Source organism: Aythya ferina, assembly GCF_964211825.1.
Source record: "Aythya ferina genome assembly, chromosome: 7".
NCBI classification, from domain to species: Eukaryota; Metazoa; Chordata; class Aves; order Anseriformes; family Anatidae; genus Aythya; species Aythya ferina.
Genome location: NC_140302.1, coordinates 17,423,102 through 17,441,787, shown reverse-complemented (window position 1 = coordinate 17,441,787; position 18,686 = coordinate 17,423,102). Strand labels below are relative to the sequence as shown.

Sequence of the window (18,686 nt, the reverse complement as noted above, 5' to 3'; positions counted from 1 at the left end):
CTTTTTAAAACAGAAAAACGGTAGCTTTTTCAATACAAAATATATCAGTTTTCTTAAATAGAAATGTTTATTTTTTTAACAAACAAATGTTACTATACTATCCCTTTAGAGTGTGTGTGACCAGAAGTATATTTACTTAGTTTGCTTATTCCAGTCATGAAAAACGACTGAGATTACTGGATGCCTGCCTTACTCAAAGAAGCAATTTTTCTTCAGAAGCCAAGATACCAATAGTCTGGAATCTCTCAGAGCAACTAATGGGGAGATAATACAGCAAATTGAAATTCTTCTGCTGCTTTTTGCTACCAAAGGATAGCAGAGGGATGTGGGGAAGTAGCTCTATTTATGAATAACACGTCTAGCTATTCTTAGATATCATTTTAAAAATGTGTTTTGGGATGGTTTTTATAATTTAAAATTATTAGCTTTTGCCTGTAAAGATTCAGAAGATATGCCAAAATGAGTGCTTCAACACTTAATGAGGCGATAATTTCAAAATATCTAAACTCTTCTGATTTGACTACTCCATGCTGATTTGTGGCTTCATTATAGTTTCTAAATCAGGTTTTCTAATTTTCTGTAAGATGAACACTTCCAGTCTTACAAGTTAATTTCTGAGGAATGGCAGAAACATCATTCAGAATTGGTCTATTTTTGTTAACATTGGCCTTGATACTAAGCAAAGAGTAACTTTTATCTACAGTAGTTGAATCTTATGCTTAATATTAAATAGTTCTTAATGCAAATCAAAATGCAAGTGTATTTTGGTCTGAGTTGAGACTTTGTACTTAATTCCACTGAAAATTAAATGCAGATTAGGAAAGAATGTTGTATGCTGCACCTCTGTTTTCCATATTGAATTAGATTTGTCCAGAAGCTTTGAATACAAATAGTTCTCATTTTTATTTAGGTTCAGCAACTTATACACTTGATTTTTAATTTTATATTACACGAAACTACTAGTTTTTTATTAACTTATAATAAGCTAAACTTGCACACTTTACATTTCGCTCTAATACTGTTTGCTTTTCTATTTCATTTATTAAATCACTTCTTGCAGGAGAGGATCAATGCTTAGTACAGCTATATTTGTTTATGCTGCAACATCCCCAGTGAATGGATATTTTGGAGGAAGTCTTTATGCTAGACAAGGAGGTAAATTGTTTTCATGTTTCAGCACTTTTGGTACATTGTTAAATGGAAATGTTTTCTGATTTACACTGGTATAGAATATCTTCATGGAGTTAGGCCATTCAGATGGAATCCATTAAGGTAGAAAATATTTTGAATATATAACTTTCATGTTATTTTCTATTCCATATTGTCTGTGTATTCTAACTACAGATAGCTGAACTATTTGGTTAATTTAAAGGTAATAAGTACTATTAAAGGTAATAAGAGCTATTAGCAGTTGTATCTTTTATGAATTGCTTGTTATACTCTTTCATATAGTTATGCTTGCATCATGACATCCAGAGAGTAGTGCAGTCTCTCCCGCTTCTGTAACGTATGCTGTTAAGCAGCTCACGTCATCTCCAGATGACTGCTACATAGCCCTCCTCAGTGGGTACTGTTGGGTTTATGTTTACTAACGCTGAAAGGATGAGTGTACAGTATCTACTAGGACATTAATTATGAGCAGGGAAAAGTGTTTATAGCAACTTTTTGAAGAAGATTCTTCTCCTTTTCAGTATGTGCTCTGCTTTGTACATACCAAATAGAAAATGAGTATCGGTAGAGAACAGAAACCCAACAAAAGTGACATAACAGATTTGGACAGTGTGTATTCAAGTGCTTCCTACCATACCTCTCTGAGTTCTGACTAATGGCATCCTTGTAGTTCCACTAGCTTCATCCATTCCCCATGCAGCAATGAGAGGCTAATCAGTATCTATTATCTTCTACAGTGCTTTAGGGAAAATAATTCTGGTGAGTTTGCAAAAAATGTGTACCTCCTTAACACAACATGTTAGTACTCAATGTCAACTGTACTGAAATCCAGTCTGAGTTTGGAGGTTAGATGTCTATATTCATGCGTCGTATATATCAACCTAATGATTTGTAGGTAAATCAGTTATTGATCTAAAATGTTGTACTTTGCTCTACAGTTGAGCCAGATTTGCATTTCGTCTCCAGATCAAATGTAATAAACTGTGAAATGCTATAATGTTGGCTTATGGTGAAAATGTATATGATGGTCTTGAAAAGTGTGTGCTGTTTTTTCTGGCTGTTTTCTATTCAGTGCATCTATGTTCTGCATAATTAATATATATATATATATATATATATATATATACACGGTATTTAAGAGCTTAGAAGGTGAAGGGAATACAGAGTGAAAATTTTTAAGGTATTGCCCAAGAGGTGCTTTGGTTTAGAGCTCCCCGAAGAGCTCAAGATATGGTAATAACTACTGGCAAGTGTTGCTGTTTCCTTAATGTCTGAGGCTTAGAAATAATTTCCCTTCTAACTTTTCTACTGTTGAAGATACCACAGCTCAGTTTTGCTGTATGTTAAGTGCTGTGGTGTTTTGCTTTATACCAAGGATAGGCAGTTCTTTAGTGCATCCTGAATGTCTGGAGTCAGCACAGTTGGGTGAAGACAACCTGGAGCAGGTGTTACCTGAAAGCAGTTGTACTAGTGAGCTGTCCCCAGAGCACTGCAGAGCTCTACTTCAGTGCTGCTGTAATACTGGGGTGCGTACAGGTTCTGCTATCTCTGTCACTGCTAATCTGTAGCCCGAATACACTCTTAGGTTTCATACTGCAGTTTCTTTGGCCAGCTTAGTCAGCATATGCTCCCAGCCAGAAAGTGATCACACTATCTCTTCCTCTTGTCTTTTCACCTGGCCTAATAAATTGATTAATGTGCTGCATCTTGCTAATTTCCAAGAGCCAATTAAAACTGTTAGTTGAATCTTGGCTTTTGTATCCTTTTATGTTGTTACTTTTTTTTTTTTTATCTTTTGGGAGAGAGGAAATAAACACCTGAATTCTGGAGAGCTTGCTGGTATTTTGTTTAAAAAGTTACCAATTCCATTGGAATGTTCCTTCTTACACAGGAAGGCGATGGATAAAGCAGATGTTCATTGGAGCTTTCCTTATTCCGGCAATGGTGTGTGGAACTGCCTTCTTCATTAACTTCATTGCCATCTATTATCATGCTTCAAGAGCTATACCATTTGGAACCATGGTGAGTCATTTTAATGGAGAATTTAAACACCGCTGTAGACACAAGAAAACTACTTCTTAATCAAAATACAATTATGAGTCATAGCTTTAGCTTTCTAGTTAGAAATGTATTCTGAGAGGGTTTAAGTTCTTCAAGTATAATTTGTTTCAATCACTACAGCTACTGGGTGCCAGCAACAGTCCTCTCTGCTTAAAATGGCACTTCTGCTTTCTGTTTAATCTTCATTCTGTGTCAATCTGAAGTACAGCATGGAAAGTTAGTAACTTGATTTTTTTCTGGATGACCAGTGCAAACTGGCTATAAGCTACAATGCAATACAAAAAATACAAAATAACTTTTTTGGATGGAATAGTCATTACTTTTCACGTTTGTGCTAGTTATAGTTACTTCCTCATTAGTAGTATTTTTAGTGCCTGCCTACGTAGAAAATTTATACATTTATTGAATTAGTTGTTATAAAACTATTAAGTACAAAATCAAGTTAAATGTGCATAAACTTTTTGCTTAATTTTTGTGGTTCTCTTCTTCATGTAGTTAGGTTAAAATTTTATCTTTGTCTGCTATTATTAATTGGTCTGTGCCCCAAAGGAATATTGTATTCATTTATCTTTCCTAAGCTTGCAGCCATGTACAGTACTGTCAGAAAGGTTTACAACAGTCATCTCTGACATGTGTAAAGAGGCTCTGTTTTACTGCTGAGCAAGCATTTGTGATATCAGATTTCTCACTTGTATTCCCATTTGGAGCTCAGAATTGCTGAGGGAAGGGAATTCCACCTGGGTTGAAGTTTGTCTTGTAAATCTGTTCAACTGACTTGTATTTTAAGATCATGGAAACATGTATGTGTAAAAGCAAACGGGAATATAAATCTTCAAGGGTCACTTAATCGGGATGTTAGGACTCTTCATACACAGTGATTTTAATGATCTCAAGGTTTTATGAGTGTTTGAATCATTATAATTGGTCATAAAACTTCAGTGGAGTTAGCAAACTTTTAGTAGGAGTGGGTTATGGATTGGAAACTTCATCAGAATAAATAATGCTCTAATGATTTTGAATTAACTAACGAAGCTGGTTTGTAGAAGGCAATGAAAATTGTTTGAAATTACCATGTTGTGCTTCAGTCTGAAGTCCCTGGGAAGGTTTCTAGCTACATGGATAAGATACCTTTGTATCTTTCTGCCTTCGTTTTTAATGTAGTGAATCTTCCACAATTCTCTGCTGTAGACTTGGTGCTGATTTCTTGTTTTCGGGAAGTAAAATCTCTGTCAGCTAAATATACTAAACTCAGAAATGACTTCATTTGCCCTGGAATGTCTTGAAGCCGCCCTTCTTGATTTAGCTGCTGGCAAGAATTAACTCTTTTTGCTTCGGTACTGTAAAACTGGAAAAAGCAGATACTGAGTTTGAAAAGAATCACCAAGCTAAAAGGTTGCTAAAACTCTATGCTTAAATATGGCATCCTGTGCTTTGCCGTTTCATATTGCTTTTTGCCAGTGAACCTGTAGGATCAGTCTCTTCTCTGTGACTTAATCCCTCCCTCGAGACAGATTTTTCTGTTGAAGGTAGGCAAGAGCAGCTGACAGTGCTGTCAAACCAAGGTGACCAAACTAACATGAAGTGGCTACTTCCATCTGCCTGGTATATGCTCTTCTGCATTTTGTGTTTAAATGCTCGGATTGATTGGGCCCTTCAGGACCTTCATACACGTCACTATCATTTCAGTCTGTTTAGAACATCAGAGCTTCATCCACCTGGAGTATCTCTACTCCTGATGTCTGGAATCTCCTGAAAGATGTTGTAGGTACTGGGAAGATCCAGAGTTTGTTTGTGAAATCATTTGTCAGTCTTGTCTCTGCATGTAGCCCTTTTGGATATACATGCAAGCTGCACTGTTACAAACATTACGCTGGGAAATGTTCTGTGAGAAGGAACAAAAGCTTTAATTTCTTCCCTGGGATATCTTTGTTGCCTTTTCCTTCAAAATACAGTAAACAATGTGACAGATTTTATTCAAATATGAGAGTTTTTTAAAACCCAGTGGTTTAACACTTCTAAATCCCTAGGCATATGAAATTGATATAAAAACCTGTGTTTTATTTCACCTCTTCGTTCTTATAGATACAGAGTGAGTGCAGTTCAGTTCTTTGGAGTCCAATCTTTGTTATTTTGTAGTTGCCTTTTTTGTTTAAAATATCACATCACTGCTGAACACGGAGTTCTTCTGAAGGTGTTGTACACCTTGGCTTACCTTCTGTTGATTTTTTGCAAGTATTTTCAATGTAATGATCATTTTTCTATTTTGTTGTGTTTGAATTATAAACAGAAAATGGATCACGAGACAATTGAAATAATTTTAAATAGTGGCACGTGAAGTGAGCTCTTTACTTTTACAAGGAATGTGATAGTTGTCCTACACAAAAATACTTAGAAAAGAATCATGGAATCATTAAGGCTGGGAAAGACTTCCAAGATCGTCTGGTCCAACTGTCCCCCAACCACTAATATTGCCCGCTAAAGCACGTCCCTCAATACCAGGCCCAGCCTTTTCTTAAACACCTGCCGGGATGGTGATTCTGCTACCTCCCTGGGCAAAATTATTCATTGAGTAAAAATCATTGAGAATTACTTATGAAGTAATGCAGAATTTCTGTAGAGTACACCATGATGGAATTTAAAGAGGCCACCTTAATGCTGGCACTTCACAAGTTGTGACTGGATACGTTGTTCTATGTAATACATAATTTAAAGATTCTCATTATGGCTAGTATGACTAATATTCTGACTGCAGAATCTGAACAGCTTATATTGAACTATTTAGATTGTACCATTTTTGTTTTGAGCGAGCAGTTGGTTCCTGTATGGCTAACATTCCAGTATGCATTTTTAATGATTTATTTAAATAAGATTATTCACACAGAATTTCTCTTGGGATCAATACCCTAGTGTTTGCATCATTTACACCGTGTATAAACTAGAAAGGTTTCCTCTGACAGATAGCTTAATCCAGGCTGCAGCCATCTCTGACAGCTTTAAGTTGAGTATTGGCTGCCACTGAAAATGGTCGACCTGATATCACCACAGGTTTTCGTGCATTGAGCCAGATCAGAAAATGATCTGGCTGAAATACTCCTGGCTAAAAATAGAAGGAAGGAAGGAAGGAAGGAAAATCTAGTAATGTACATTTAGTGGACTGATTCTTCAGATTGCTTGAAAATGACTGTGGAATCTTTGTCAAAAAACACATTTATGCTGAAATAGATACAGCTTAATTTTTTACTACATTTTTTACAGTTCTGTTCTTTACACAAAGTAGCACCCTAGATTAGCAATATAGTTGTAATAAAATTAATAACACTGTATTTTGAAGCCTTCTATTTTCTTGTTGTGTGTGATGTCTTGGCAGATTTTGTGTAGAAAACTGTTTCACTGTACAGATTTTGTACCTCTGTACTGCGGAAGAGTTTCATGCTGTCTGAGGGTGCATTTTTGGTAAATGACAGGAAAGATCAAGCTGCTGCTTTGACAGTTAATTTTTATTGCTTGTCTCCTTTGTGCATTAAGCAGTCAAGGCACCGCAGCCTGCCAGTAGCTGTTTAATATTAGATATGCTCATAAAAATTTTAATTATCACCTTTGAATGAAGTTTAATCTACAGTTGTCAGAAAATATGAAACACATGGCACTCAAACATAAATTATATTCTTCTCAACAATGTTTCCTTTCAAATAAGGAAAACTGAATTCTACACATTCAGTGTGTAGAGGGCAGTAAATATTCTTCCCCCTCCAACCTAAGTCACATATTGATTTATTAATAAGATATTTTATAAAACAAAAAATGCAGTGGATGAAATAAGTATGTTTTAATATACAGGCTTGGTAGAAAAACTCATGTAATTTGCCTTTATTTTTATGGATTATGGAGAATGTGTGCTTGCTTTTTCACTGAAAAACTGGGATTTCAGATGTTGTAGATCTGTCTGTTCACATAATTTGTGTTTTCTGAAATGGTAAGTAACACCGTTCTCTGAATTTCTCTTGGATGATGTTACAATAATACTTCTCTTAAAAGGCTCATTAAGACCTAATTCCCACACCTCTGCCTGCTATTATTGATTCTTTTTAAAAATTAAAAAAAAAAAACCTTTAGCCTCCCTCTGCCAGGAGGTGCTTCTGCGGGAAGGCAGAGCATGCCTGTGTTGATCCTTCCTTCGTTTCCTCTTACCATTTGTGATGGTAAACCAGAGGCCAGCTGAGCTCCTCTTGCCATTGTAATCTCATTCTTTGAAGGTCATGAGGCAGAAATCATTCTTCTTCAGTTTTTTTTTTTTTTTTTTTTTTTTTCAGATAAGATACTTATTTACCCTACTACCCTGTGTTTGCTTCAGATAGGCTTTACGCTCTCTAGGCTTAGGCATTGCCCAGTCTGCATCATCACTGCCCTAAGCAATCTGTGGCAACACGCAATACCCCTTTAATTTGGGAGGGAGTAGTGTTTTCACCTCAGATCTAAAGTTTAAAGGAATATGCCTGAAATGGCAGAAGCAAAAAAAGCTGGTTTTCTCCAGTCATCTCTCACATCCAGAGAAGACTGTTACTGCCAGGAATGAAGAAAGTAATTTTCAGCAAGCATCAGTCTGAGCAGGTAGGCTACCTTGGGGGTCAGACGGTGAGTTGAGAGCAAGAAAGAAGGCACACATCAGCAGTGTGTGTTGACTAAACAACACCGGTTGTTTTGGCCAACCTTCTAAGACTTGCAGGTTGCTTTCACCAGGGCAGGGTTATTTCAGATGACAGAACATCAGCTTGGACAGCCTGTCAGAGGCAGGTATAAGTGGGAGACATTGCAGAGCCTTCCCTTTCCTCATTTAGTTTGTCCTTCTTTGTACTGCAGAATGATCTCAGATGATTTTTAGACTCCTTAGCGACTCTAGGAGAAAAGCATACTCCAAATGCAACTGTCCTCAGAACACAGCATTGCGTTAAGACAGACGGTGCGTTGTTTAACAAAGCACTGGTTTATCTTAGTGCTGCTTACTAGATCTCACCAAAGGTTCTAGTTGTTCTGTCTGAAATCTCTTGAATTTTCAACCGAGTAGAATGGAAGATAGTATAACATCATCAGTCATGGCTTGGCTGATCTGATAGTGAAACCACAGGCACTCAATTTTTCTGATGTATGCCAACTGCAGCTGTACTGGGGACAGGTTGGCAGTACTTACTGAAGCCGTTATTCAAGGAGCATTGGTCTGTCTTGGCTTGTTTTTATGTAGGTAAACAGTTTTTAGGTTTCAGTGCTGCTGGTGAGTCAGTCTCCCAGACAACAACCATGTCCAGCAGGAGGAAGTTGGGCCTGCTCCTTGCCCACCTGATTTGAAGGCACTTAGCTCTGTAGTTAGTGTTAATGGAGTGGGATGCTACTGACTGCCTTTCCTTCTCTCTGAGTTTGCTAGATAAGCAATAAAGCCTGGATGATTCCTTCCCTGAGGTTATATTATTTCCATGCAGATTCTCTGTGGTAGATGAATTGTGCAAGATAAACAATTACAGGCTTGTAGGTTTGAGCTTGGAATTCAAGGCTGTTGCTGGATAGTTTCTTTCTACAGTACATTTCTACAGTGGATTTGCTCTCTACCAGTATCCCCAGCCAAAGGTTATTTCTAAGATCAAGTGAAGCTGTGAACACTTTGATAACGACACTGTAAAGGACGGTTCTAACTGGATGAGTCGTGTGGATGCCCAGCCCTGCTGCTGCTGAGCTTCGTGTTTGAGGCAGGCCTGAAGCCTACGTGCCTGGACGTGTGGGGAGCACCATGGACAGAGCCAGCCCACCACGCCCTGTGCACGCAGGATGCAGAACAACCTTTTCTTGCAATGGAAATGGTTTCAATATGGTCAGCTCGGAAATTCTTTGGATCCTGTGCAGGCCTTAATTCTTGAATGTCATTCTTCCCCCTACGGCTCAGACAAGCTGAGATTTTTTAGTCAAGATCCGTTCAAGTTTATTTAGTAGTGATTTCAGAATGTTATTTATTTTTGTGGTAGTGCTTCTCTTGTCCTGTTATGTTGAAGGGCTTTTAAAGGATTTTAGTAAACGTGGCACTCAATATGTTGTTCTTTATTTCATAGTTTTTGGCATTTTTCTCTGAAAATTCTCATCTACTCATTCTTTTAGATTGAGTAGCTTTCAAGTGCAGGGTCTGCATCCATTAAGTGATTTATATGCTTCTGTGATTCATTCTTAAGTGACCTCAGTGGCCTACCTAAGAAATTGTGCTTGTTTGCTTGTATTTTTCCAGTAATGGAAGATGATAAATGGGAGATATTAAATGTGTATTAAATGTATAAAATCTGCTTTATTATTGCCAAGTATAAATGCTACTTAGTTTCTCCTTATTTACTGCTGAAGCTTCAGGTTTTAGTGGCTGATGATGTAATGCTTTAAAAACATCCCCAAGAAGTACAGAGCAGTCTGGAGAGTGTTTCTGCTCATTGACCACCTGTTTAGTGTACCCCTTCTGAGAAGCATAAAATCTTGCTCCATCTGACCCCAGGCAATGTTTTCCATTCACATCTGGCCCAGGCTAGTGATAGTATGCAAGTCAGTAACAGAAGGATAACTCACTCTGTTTTGTCAGATGTTACCTTAAACTCATGTGATTGACTTAATGTAAAGTTTGCGTTGAGCTAATGTAGTACAACTCCTCGTTGCAAAAAGTTAACAAAATACTTGATGCTAATTCATTTTGCACTAAAGATTTGAGAGTATTTCTTGCTAAACATTTAAAATTATCCTATTTTGGAAGATAAAAACATATTGCCTTCCAGGAATAGCAGAACTACATAGATATGTTGAAAAAAAAAACCTCATGATAAACTTCTAAGGAGGATGTTTCATTGCATAGCACAGGAACATTGGCTTGACTTTGCTTGTTGTGTGTAAACCTAATCTTTGTATGTAAGTAGCGCCATTGTGCTTCTGAACTGAGTATTTTTGCATACCCGTGGTCATTTGTATTTTTGGCAGCTCTTAATTACCTGGTTGGTTGGAAAAAGTCAAACCCCAAATTTTGATTGGTAGCATTCTGACATGGCTTCACAGTTCTTGTTTGGGTTTCTTTTTGTGGCTTGGATTGAAAATCTCATACCTGTATTTGTCGTAATTATGTATGTAACTGCCTGACTGCTAGATGGTAAGTCCGAGGGATAAATCTGTAAAAGTTAAGAGAAACTGACAAAGCACCATGAAAATTTCAGTTGCATTCCTTTGTGATGTATTGAATGTAATGATTAGAGGAAAAACAGTTTTTAAAAAAATAAATCTATAATAGTTCCGTTTCCTGAATTGATATAAAAAAAACATCCTTAAAACTTTTTAATAGCATCTACTCTGAAGTTTCTTAGGAAATAAATACTTCAATAAAGTAGACGTATATTGACTAATTCTTCATAACGGAGGAGTATGGTTCTGCAGCAATAACTACTAAGGACTAATATATACAGGATATATTGGTTATCTTCTTTCATCTTTTTATACCTTTTTTAAAAAATTATTATTTTATTTTTCATTTACAGGTGGCAGTATGCTGCATTTGTTTCTTTGTCATTCTTCCACTGAACCTTGTTGGTACGATTCTTGGCAGAAATCTGTCGGGACAGCCTAATTTTCCATGTCGTGTCAATGCAGTGCCTCGTCCCATACCAGAGAAAAAATGGTAAAGACAACTGTGCATCTTAACTAGATGTATTCATTTAAAATGACATTTCAGGTGTGATCATTAAAAGCCTTTCTAAAGTAACTTTTTTATTTAATTTGAGCTGTATCTAGAAGAATACCTGTACAGAAATTTTCTTAGTGTGTTTTTGGTTTTTTTTTCTGTTGGATAAAAGCACCATGTGTGGGTAATGGTTAATAGTTGTAGTGGTTCTGGATCACTGGTTTACATTTGGCCTTAGGTACTCTTTCTTCAGTCTCTTATGTAAAAGTGATGATTCCAAGTCAGTTCTGATACGGGTATCTTGAAACTAAACCTCTCCTCTTTAGTTAATGCTTCTTACAGATTTAGGATCAAATGTGCCTTAGAGGCATACCTGTTCTGTTTAATGGCTTCCATGTTCAAGCTGAGACATATTTGCAGGGTGAAGGTAGGGAGAAGCTTGCAATGCTCTTCTGCACTTTTGTTGATGGCACAGAGCCTAAAATACTTGAACTATACAGTTTGAATTGTGAATTAATTATTTTTGAAGTCTATGTAAAGGAGTGCTGGTTCTCAAAAAGTAGTCTTCATTTTTTGGCAAATTTTAATGCTGTCGTTTTTTTTACTACTAATTTATTTCAGTGATGGAAGCAGCAAGCTGTGGAAATGAAAGTATCCTCAGAGGAAATTTTTAATATATTTTTCTTGCTTTTCCTGTTAAGAGGAATGGAACAGAGTGTTAAGGGGGCATTGAAATGTGTACACCCACAGTAACCAGGAAGTGCAGCACACTTAGTCTCTCATTAGTGGCAGGTTGTGCAGCTCACATGCTAGGATTTGATTTATATTTGATTTATATTGTGGCATGTGTCTTGGGAATCTGATGGATTTTGTGGGATCAGGATGACAGATTAAAAGAAATAAGATGCTTTCCATGAAGACAATGAAAGTGCACACCACCAATTTAGACAAGTCTTCAAGTAAACAATAAAAGAAGCTGCAAATGAAGTCACAGGTTGCTAGCTAGATTCAGCATCATTGCAAGTACTGGGCAGAGATCACCTTTAGTAAGTGACAGGACCATCTGTGGGTAGCTGAGTATCAATTTTTAGCCATGTGCTTATGACTCAGTATAGCATTAAAATGAACACTGGTTCTTAATTATATAAGCATTGCTCTGAAATTTTCATTGCAGTATTTGCAGTATCTGTGGTCATCAACAGCACTGAATTTTTACTGTCTTCATTGAAAACTAGTGGATGTTACGGGGTTTGATGGTTTAGGCCCCTTTCAGGAAAAAAGAGATTCTTTCTGTAGCTGGTAAGACTGGTTAGATTCCTGGCCTGTAAATAAGTGTGAGCCTTATGTTTGTTTATTTCCCCCAAGAAGGACTCCTCCTACCCATACATGACATCCTATTAATTAATCCATGTTATTTTCCTGGTTATATGTCTTAATATGTTTATAAATAAAAGAATAAAATGGTCCCTAAACTAGTTTTAATGTCTTTCAGGTTCATGGAACCGGCTGTTATTGTTTGCCTAGGTGGAATTCTCCCTTTTGGATCAATTTTTATTGAAATGTGAGTTTGTCAGAGATTTCTCCATTTAATTTAAAAATAATTTAAGTACAATTACAATATCATCTGCATATTTTGTTTGTTCTCTACAGGTATTTCATTTTTACTTCGTTCTGGGCTTATAAGATCTACTATGTTTATGGCTTTATGATGTTGGTTCTGGTTATCCTCTGCATTGTGACAGTTTGTGTGACTATCGTTTGTACCTATTTCCTGCTAAATGCAGAGGATTACAGGTGGTAAGTATTCTGTTATTTGCTTAGTTGAACAGACTGTGAAAGTATTATGGAAAAGCTACGTCTCGTCAGTGTAGACAGGTCTTTTCAAAGTATCCCACAAACAGATTTTAGCTGTAGGGAATAAAAGCAGTTCTCGGACCCTTTCTATCCAGGAGATTTCTCAGTGAGTGCACATCTGTCCATGCATGTATATATGCATAAAAAATATGCTGAGGCACGAAGGAATATAAAGAAGGGTCATCACTGATATTAGTGACAGATGTTGCAATGGAAGCTTTTGGCACTTGTAGCAGACATGTAGATTTCGTTAAATAAATCTATAGAACAAAGATGCTTTGTTTTTAGGACAAGTTTTTAGTGCATTGTGCATTTTCTTGGGAAGATTTTTCGTTTAGATGTATGATGGGCATGCATGTTTACTTTCAGGCAATGGACAAGCTTTCTTTCCGCTGCATCAACTGCGATATATGTTTACATGTACTCCTTTTACTACTACTTTTTCAAGACAAAGTAAGTGGTAGTTTTCTTTCTTGAATATCAGATTGCCATATTGTCAAAGACAAACGTATTGAGAAAGATGAGGAAAAATAACTAGCATAATTTCCTATCTTTTTCAGGATGTATGGCTTGTTTCAAACATCATTTTACTTCGGTTATATGGCAGTATTTAGCACAGCTTTGGGAATAATGTGTGGTAAGTTTCAAATATACTGAAAATTTTCTATCTGAATTTTCAGACTGTCATGTTGCTGGCTTTAGCTCTGTGTTTTGGTGGAGTATGTATGTGGTGCAAGATCTGCTCAAAAAAGTGTACAATCCTTAAAATTAAACTTACATTTCTCTGTTTATACTTCATTCCTACATAATACAGAAGTTTCCCATAGACTGTGTCTTCTGATAATTGATTTTAAATTTTAAGGAAGAACATTTATGTATTGTGCAGAGAATTTCAGCCTTCGTGCAATGTTGAAAGACTCAGTATTGGGCAAGAATACAGTAATAGGTTACATTTTTAATGCAATCTAAATTCTTCAAAGTTCCAATTTTTAGTTGAGTCCATGTTAATTTTTTTTTTTGGTTTTGAGTTTTTACCGTTGCTCTGAGACAAGGAGCTAGGTACACACAATAAGCTATCGGTGGTGCAATGCTGATGGCGCTGCCTTCTGCGTCCTATGGCATGTATATGTGAGGGTGACAGTCCAGAAAGGACTGAAACCTCAAGACAGCGTTTGAAAAATGAATATTGGAATATCCACAGGTGAAGAGAACACAAAGTGCTCCTGTGTGCAGCTGGGTTTCGTTGCTTTTTTAAGATACTGTTTTGAGAGATGTTTAGAGGAAAACATCTCTCTTGACATGGAAGTCATCTGATGAAGCCATGCATGCTTATTTACTTGTTAGCTTTGTTTTTAGTCTTTGTTTTATGACTTTCAGGAAGTCAAAGTGCTACTTTGTTCTTTTGCACTTTCCTGTGACATTACTTGCTTTTCAAGTATGATCCTTATTTAATACTTCCCTTCCTACCAGTAAATAGTCCTATAGCCTCTAGTGGAAAGCTTTCTCTCAGTTAGATATTTGAGACCCATCCCCGGAGGGTAATTTTACTATGCTTTTTGAACAGGGGAGGGAAGGAATCAGCTCTTAGCTGCTGAGTACCTGTTACCCATTTCTCTCATGAAATCTAATCTTGCCTCATTGGGTTCTTGGCACATTACAAGACTTCCCTGCTGTTCTGGTAGTCTTGCAGCCATTTTTTTTCTTTAATAGGCTTATACTTTTCAGCTCTAATCTTTTCTTTATAAAGTGCTCAGGCTGGTATTGATTAAAACGTCTGTGATGCAGAAGCCAAGCTTGCCCACCAGTTCCAGTAATTAAAATGTTTTCTGTTCTTTTTAACATGGAAAAGGAAGGTTGTAAAATGCTTTTCTGTCATGGTAGGACACTACCCGATAGAATATTGGAACAAATTACAAATTTATTCCGAATCAGAACATACTTGTGTGTATGAAATCTGATTTCTACAACCGTATTGAGATTTTTCTTTTCCTTTTTCTTCTTTAATTGTGTTGGAAGAGAAGCTGTGAGATTCCTTTTTACTGAGAACTCATATTTTCAGCATTCTGGGGGAAGAAAAAAAAATCCCTGTCAAAAAGCATTTGTCCAGTGAACTTGCTGTCATTGAGATCTAACGACATGTCAGCACACATGCTGCACAATTCCATAGTGACTACATCTCCGGTGAAAGTGTTTAGAGCTGTGCTTTAGATGCTCATGTAAATTAGTATGTTCAGTATCATACAGCTGGATATACAGCAGACTAGTTCGGACCAAGGCAGTAAGCTAGTATCTTCCAACTCTGTTTTCAGTGCTTCTGATTATGCTTACAGAACTCAAATCCCACATGCAGTGGGATGCTTTGATCCAAAGTTTTTTGCCCTCTACAGAGCATCTAAGCCCAGGGACTGGACAGTAGGGAGCCATGAGAACTTCCAAATCTTTTGAGCTTCTCATACTTGCCTCTTAGTGCCAGAGAACAAAATTGATTCATGAACTCAGTGTATGGCTTAGGAATTAAGTAGTATAGAATGGTCTTTTGCAATACTGCACATTGGCATCCAGATAATATTGTAAGTATGACTGAAGGATGTTTGAAAAGCTTACATGCTTACAAAGACACAGCTGTAGTAAGTGCTAATTGGCTTGAAATAATAGATGGGAAATAATCTATGATTTCTTTGCAGCTGCTCTTCCTTGCTATTTGGATTCTTTTGGGTTCTGTTCATTTAAAGGCTTGTTCTGCTGAAATACGCTTACAGTCTATTTCTGCTAAACCTATGTAGGCTAGAACCAAATTAAAGCACCTTATCAGGTGATTAAAAAAGAATCAATGTGATTGCTTTTTTATTTAAACAAGCCTGCATTTGTCTCAGAAGGGCATTCCTTAATTGTTTGTCATCATTGTCTAGTGTTCCTCACCCTTCCCCTGCTTTTACTCAATTCCTGTGAAGTAGCCTTGAGGATTAATTGCTGGCTTGGACATGGCCATGACTGGTACTTCATGGATAAGGCTGCTGTGGTTCAGGATGGGTTGTGACTTGTTTATGGAGTTGAGAGCTGTGGTCTCCTGTGACTGCTGCTCTCTGCTCTTCCCTCTCACTTCCATCTCATGCACACGTTCTACAGATCCCAAATGAACCGCTATTAGTGCTTTGCTCTCCTAAATGTCTGTAGTATCTGGCATCATATTACTAGAGAAACGCTCAAAGAACAAGTTCTGTGATGCACCTGAGTTTAGGATCTGAAATGAGCATTGGATCCATTCACATTAGCTGCCTTAATAGGCAAAAAGTGATGTCTTAAAACAGGCGTCCAGTACCCTTATTTTGTCAGTTTGCTGCCTGCAACAGAAAATGAGTTTCTCCACAGTCTACAGAACAGCCTGTGTGCTTCTGTTTGACTCCAAGCTTATGTCACCTCTGCATGTCATTGCCAGGCTTCCTCTCTGCTGCATCCTCAGCACACTTGCTTTTGAGCAGCAACCTGATCTTGTATGCACTGTATTAATTTTAATTGGACTCTACTTTGTCCAAGTTTGTAATACAAGTACTTCATTTTCTGACTAGTGGAATGATTGTCATGATATTTTACACTGCTTGAAATGCCATGCAACAACACAGACTGACTCTACAGGCTCTTTATTATTCCAGTGGCACTGGAATCATCCATCGGGTTTGCTTTGTGCAGATCTCCTGACTTCATGTGAATGTTGGGCTTTGGGGGTCTGAAAACCAGAATTCTGTGCAGGTTTAATGACTGGACTCATGAATTACCTGAACAGTCCCCAGGATTTAAAAAATTGTCCCAGTTCTAAATAATTCTATGGTCAGCCAAGGTAGCTGAAAGAAAAGCACTGGACAGTTCACTGCAGGCATTGTTTGACAACGATCCTTAATCAGCCTGGCAAAACAGGTTCTGGGTTTCACCAGTAGGCTGCTGAATCTCTTTCTTAGAAGAGGTCTTGGTCCTGTACTTTTTTTTTTTTTTTTTTTTTTTTTTAAATTTTCCAGGTGTCCTTAGTGCTGCAGTATTTTGGATTTAGCATAAACTGTTGCCCCTATCAAAAACGCAGTGACCTGTTCTTTTACTACTGCTGTGACAATGCATAATCTGCTCATGACTCTTACTAATTTGAAAACCACAGGTTGCAATTTCCTTTAACTACTAACTGCTACTAGTTTAATCTCTTTGTACAGACCTCCTTGGAGTTTAAGGCTCCTGGGATAGGGATCTATTATTGTTTGTGCCTTGTGGGAAGGAAAAAGCCATCTGCCAATAAAACACTCATCCAGAAGGCATGCAACTTCTAATAAAAACCCGCCCTCCCATCCACCTTCCCTGCAGAGTGGGTGATTGTATGTTTTTTACCCTCTGTTCAGAAAAAGGGACCTGCTTATTGGCAGCAGTTGGGGAGCCGCTATATTTATCGAGGCCAAGTGAGCATGGCCTCTTGGTAAGATGGCTTAATAGATTTAGTTTGCTAGGCTAGGGGAGTTCTTGCCAGACGTTCACTGGGAGCAGGGATAATTGGAATTTGAGAAAAATATTGCAGGTAAATAATTTTCTGTTTGCAGGGTGCATGATTTTATGTGACTTTAAGTGTGTGCGTGTTATTTCTGATTTATTGTTATCAGCTCTCTAACATATTCAACATTTTCTGTTTATTTTGCAGGAGCTATTGGTTACATGGGAACAAGTGCCTTTGTTCGTAAAATCTACACTAATGTGAAAATTGACTAAGGAAATAAGAAAATTGAACTATGGATCAGTTCCTGTTTTCAGGGGGATGAACTTGCACAACAAAAAGCGCGAGAAGAGATTTGGGTTTTAACACTGGGCACTATATGGGTCTCCATTTTGTGGATGGCTTAAAGTAACATCTATTTCATTGATCCTAGGTTCTTACTGACTGCTTTCTCCAACTGTTCACAGCAAATGCTTGGATTATATGCAGTAGGCATTACTACAGTACGTGGCTAATCTTCCCAAAAAAAAATAAGGAAAAAAAACCTAGCTCGTTAAAGATGAATAGACTAGCTCTCTTCAGTGAAGAGGACAAACAGTTTATTTAAAGCATTCGTTCCATTCAATAAAAAGAAGGAAACTTGGCTGCTAAAACTACTTGATTAGTAGTCTTCCTGGTACTTAACATTTCTAAATTATGTAAAAATGCTGTTCCAGAAAGATTACTTTTCTGATTTTTACTGCCATTGCCAGGATAGGAGGTATGTTTTATATTTTGAATCCAGGTGCTTTTGGGTTTATTTGCAGTATCAACTATACCCTACACATTTGTTTAAAAAATAGTTTAAAAATATATAAAAAAAAACCCCACCTGCATGTAATATATCAGCTATTGTTCTAGTTGGACCAACTTCCCTTTATTTATCTTTAAAGTAATATCCAGCTACATCTTAAATCCATCCAAAGAAAATACAGTTTGAAGACGGGGTATGTTCTCTGCAATGCAATTTACTGTACAGTTAGAAAGCAAAATGTTAAATGAAGAGGATTGTTTGTTTTTTAATAAACACTCTGAGGTCTAGATTAAAACAAAACCAACATTTTAACTGAATGTCTAAAGTGATTCTCCTTTTCTTTCCAAGTTAGTCTTGCATATTTTTTATTTTTTTTTTTGGTTTGGGTTTGAATGAGAATTTTCCTTTAGACATACAAGGGGTAATAAGTGTATATAACATTAAATAATGTAACTTAGGTGTAGATCCCAAATGTATTTGGATGTACAGATTTACTACAGAGTACTTTTCTGATGATTCGGTGTAAAAAATGTGTGAATTTGGGTGGCTTTTTACATCTTGCCTGCCATTGCATGAAAAGTTGGGGTTTCTTCACAATGTGTGTATGTCATGCTTTTCTGTTCCTTTTCCTTTCTGAAGCTCTTACAGGAATTAAATTTGTA

The 18,686-nt window shown here is 37.0% G+C and overlaps 1 protein-coding gene across 1 annotated transcript in view; it reads left to right on the top strand.

The window, feature by feature from the left end:
- The window catches only part of LOC311440208 (transmembrane 9 superfamily member 3-like), a gene marked incomplete at its 5' end in the record, with an annotated part of 43,356 nt that extends 25,020 nt beyond the window's left edge, over positions 1-18,336 (top strand). Inside the window, 8 exon segments of the mRNA XM_084526800.1 lie at positions 1,061-1,155; positions 3,062-3,192; positions 10,770-10,909; positions 12,405-12,473; positions 12,563-12,709; positions 13,136-13,219; positions 13,327-13,403; positions 17,439-18,336. Of these exon segments, the coding sequence (XP_084382926.1) occupies positions 1,061-1,155; positions 3,062-3,192; positions 10,770-10,909; positions 12,405-12,473; positions 12,563-12,709; positions 13,136-13,219; positions 13,327-13,403; positions 17,439-17,506 (811 nt within the window). The 3' untranslated portion in view covers positions 17,507-18,336.
- Between the last annotated feature and the right edge of the window lie 350 nt (positions 18,337-18,686).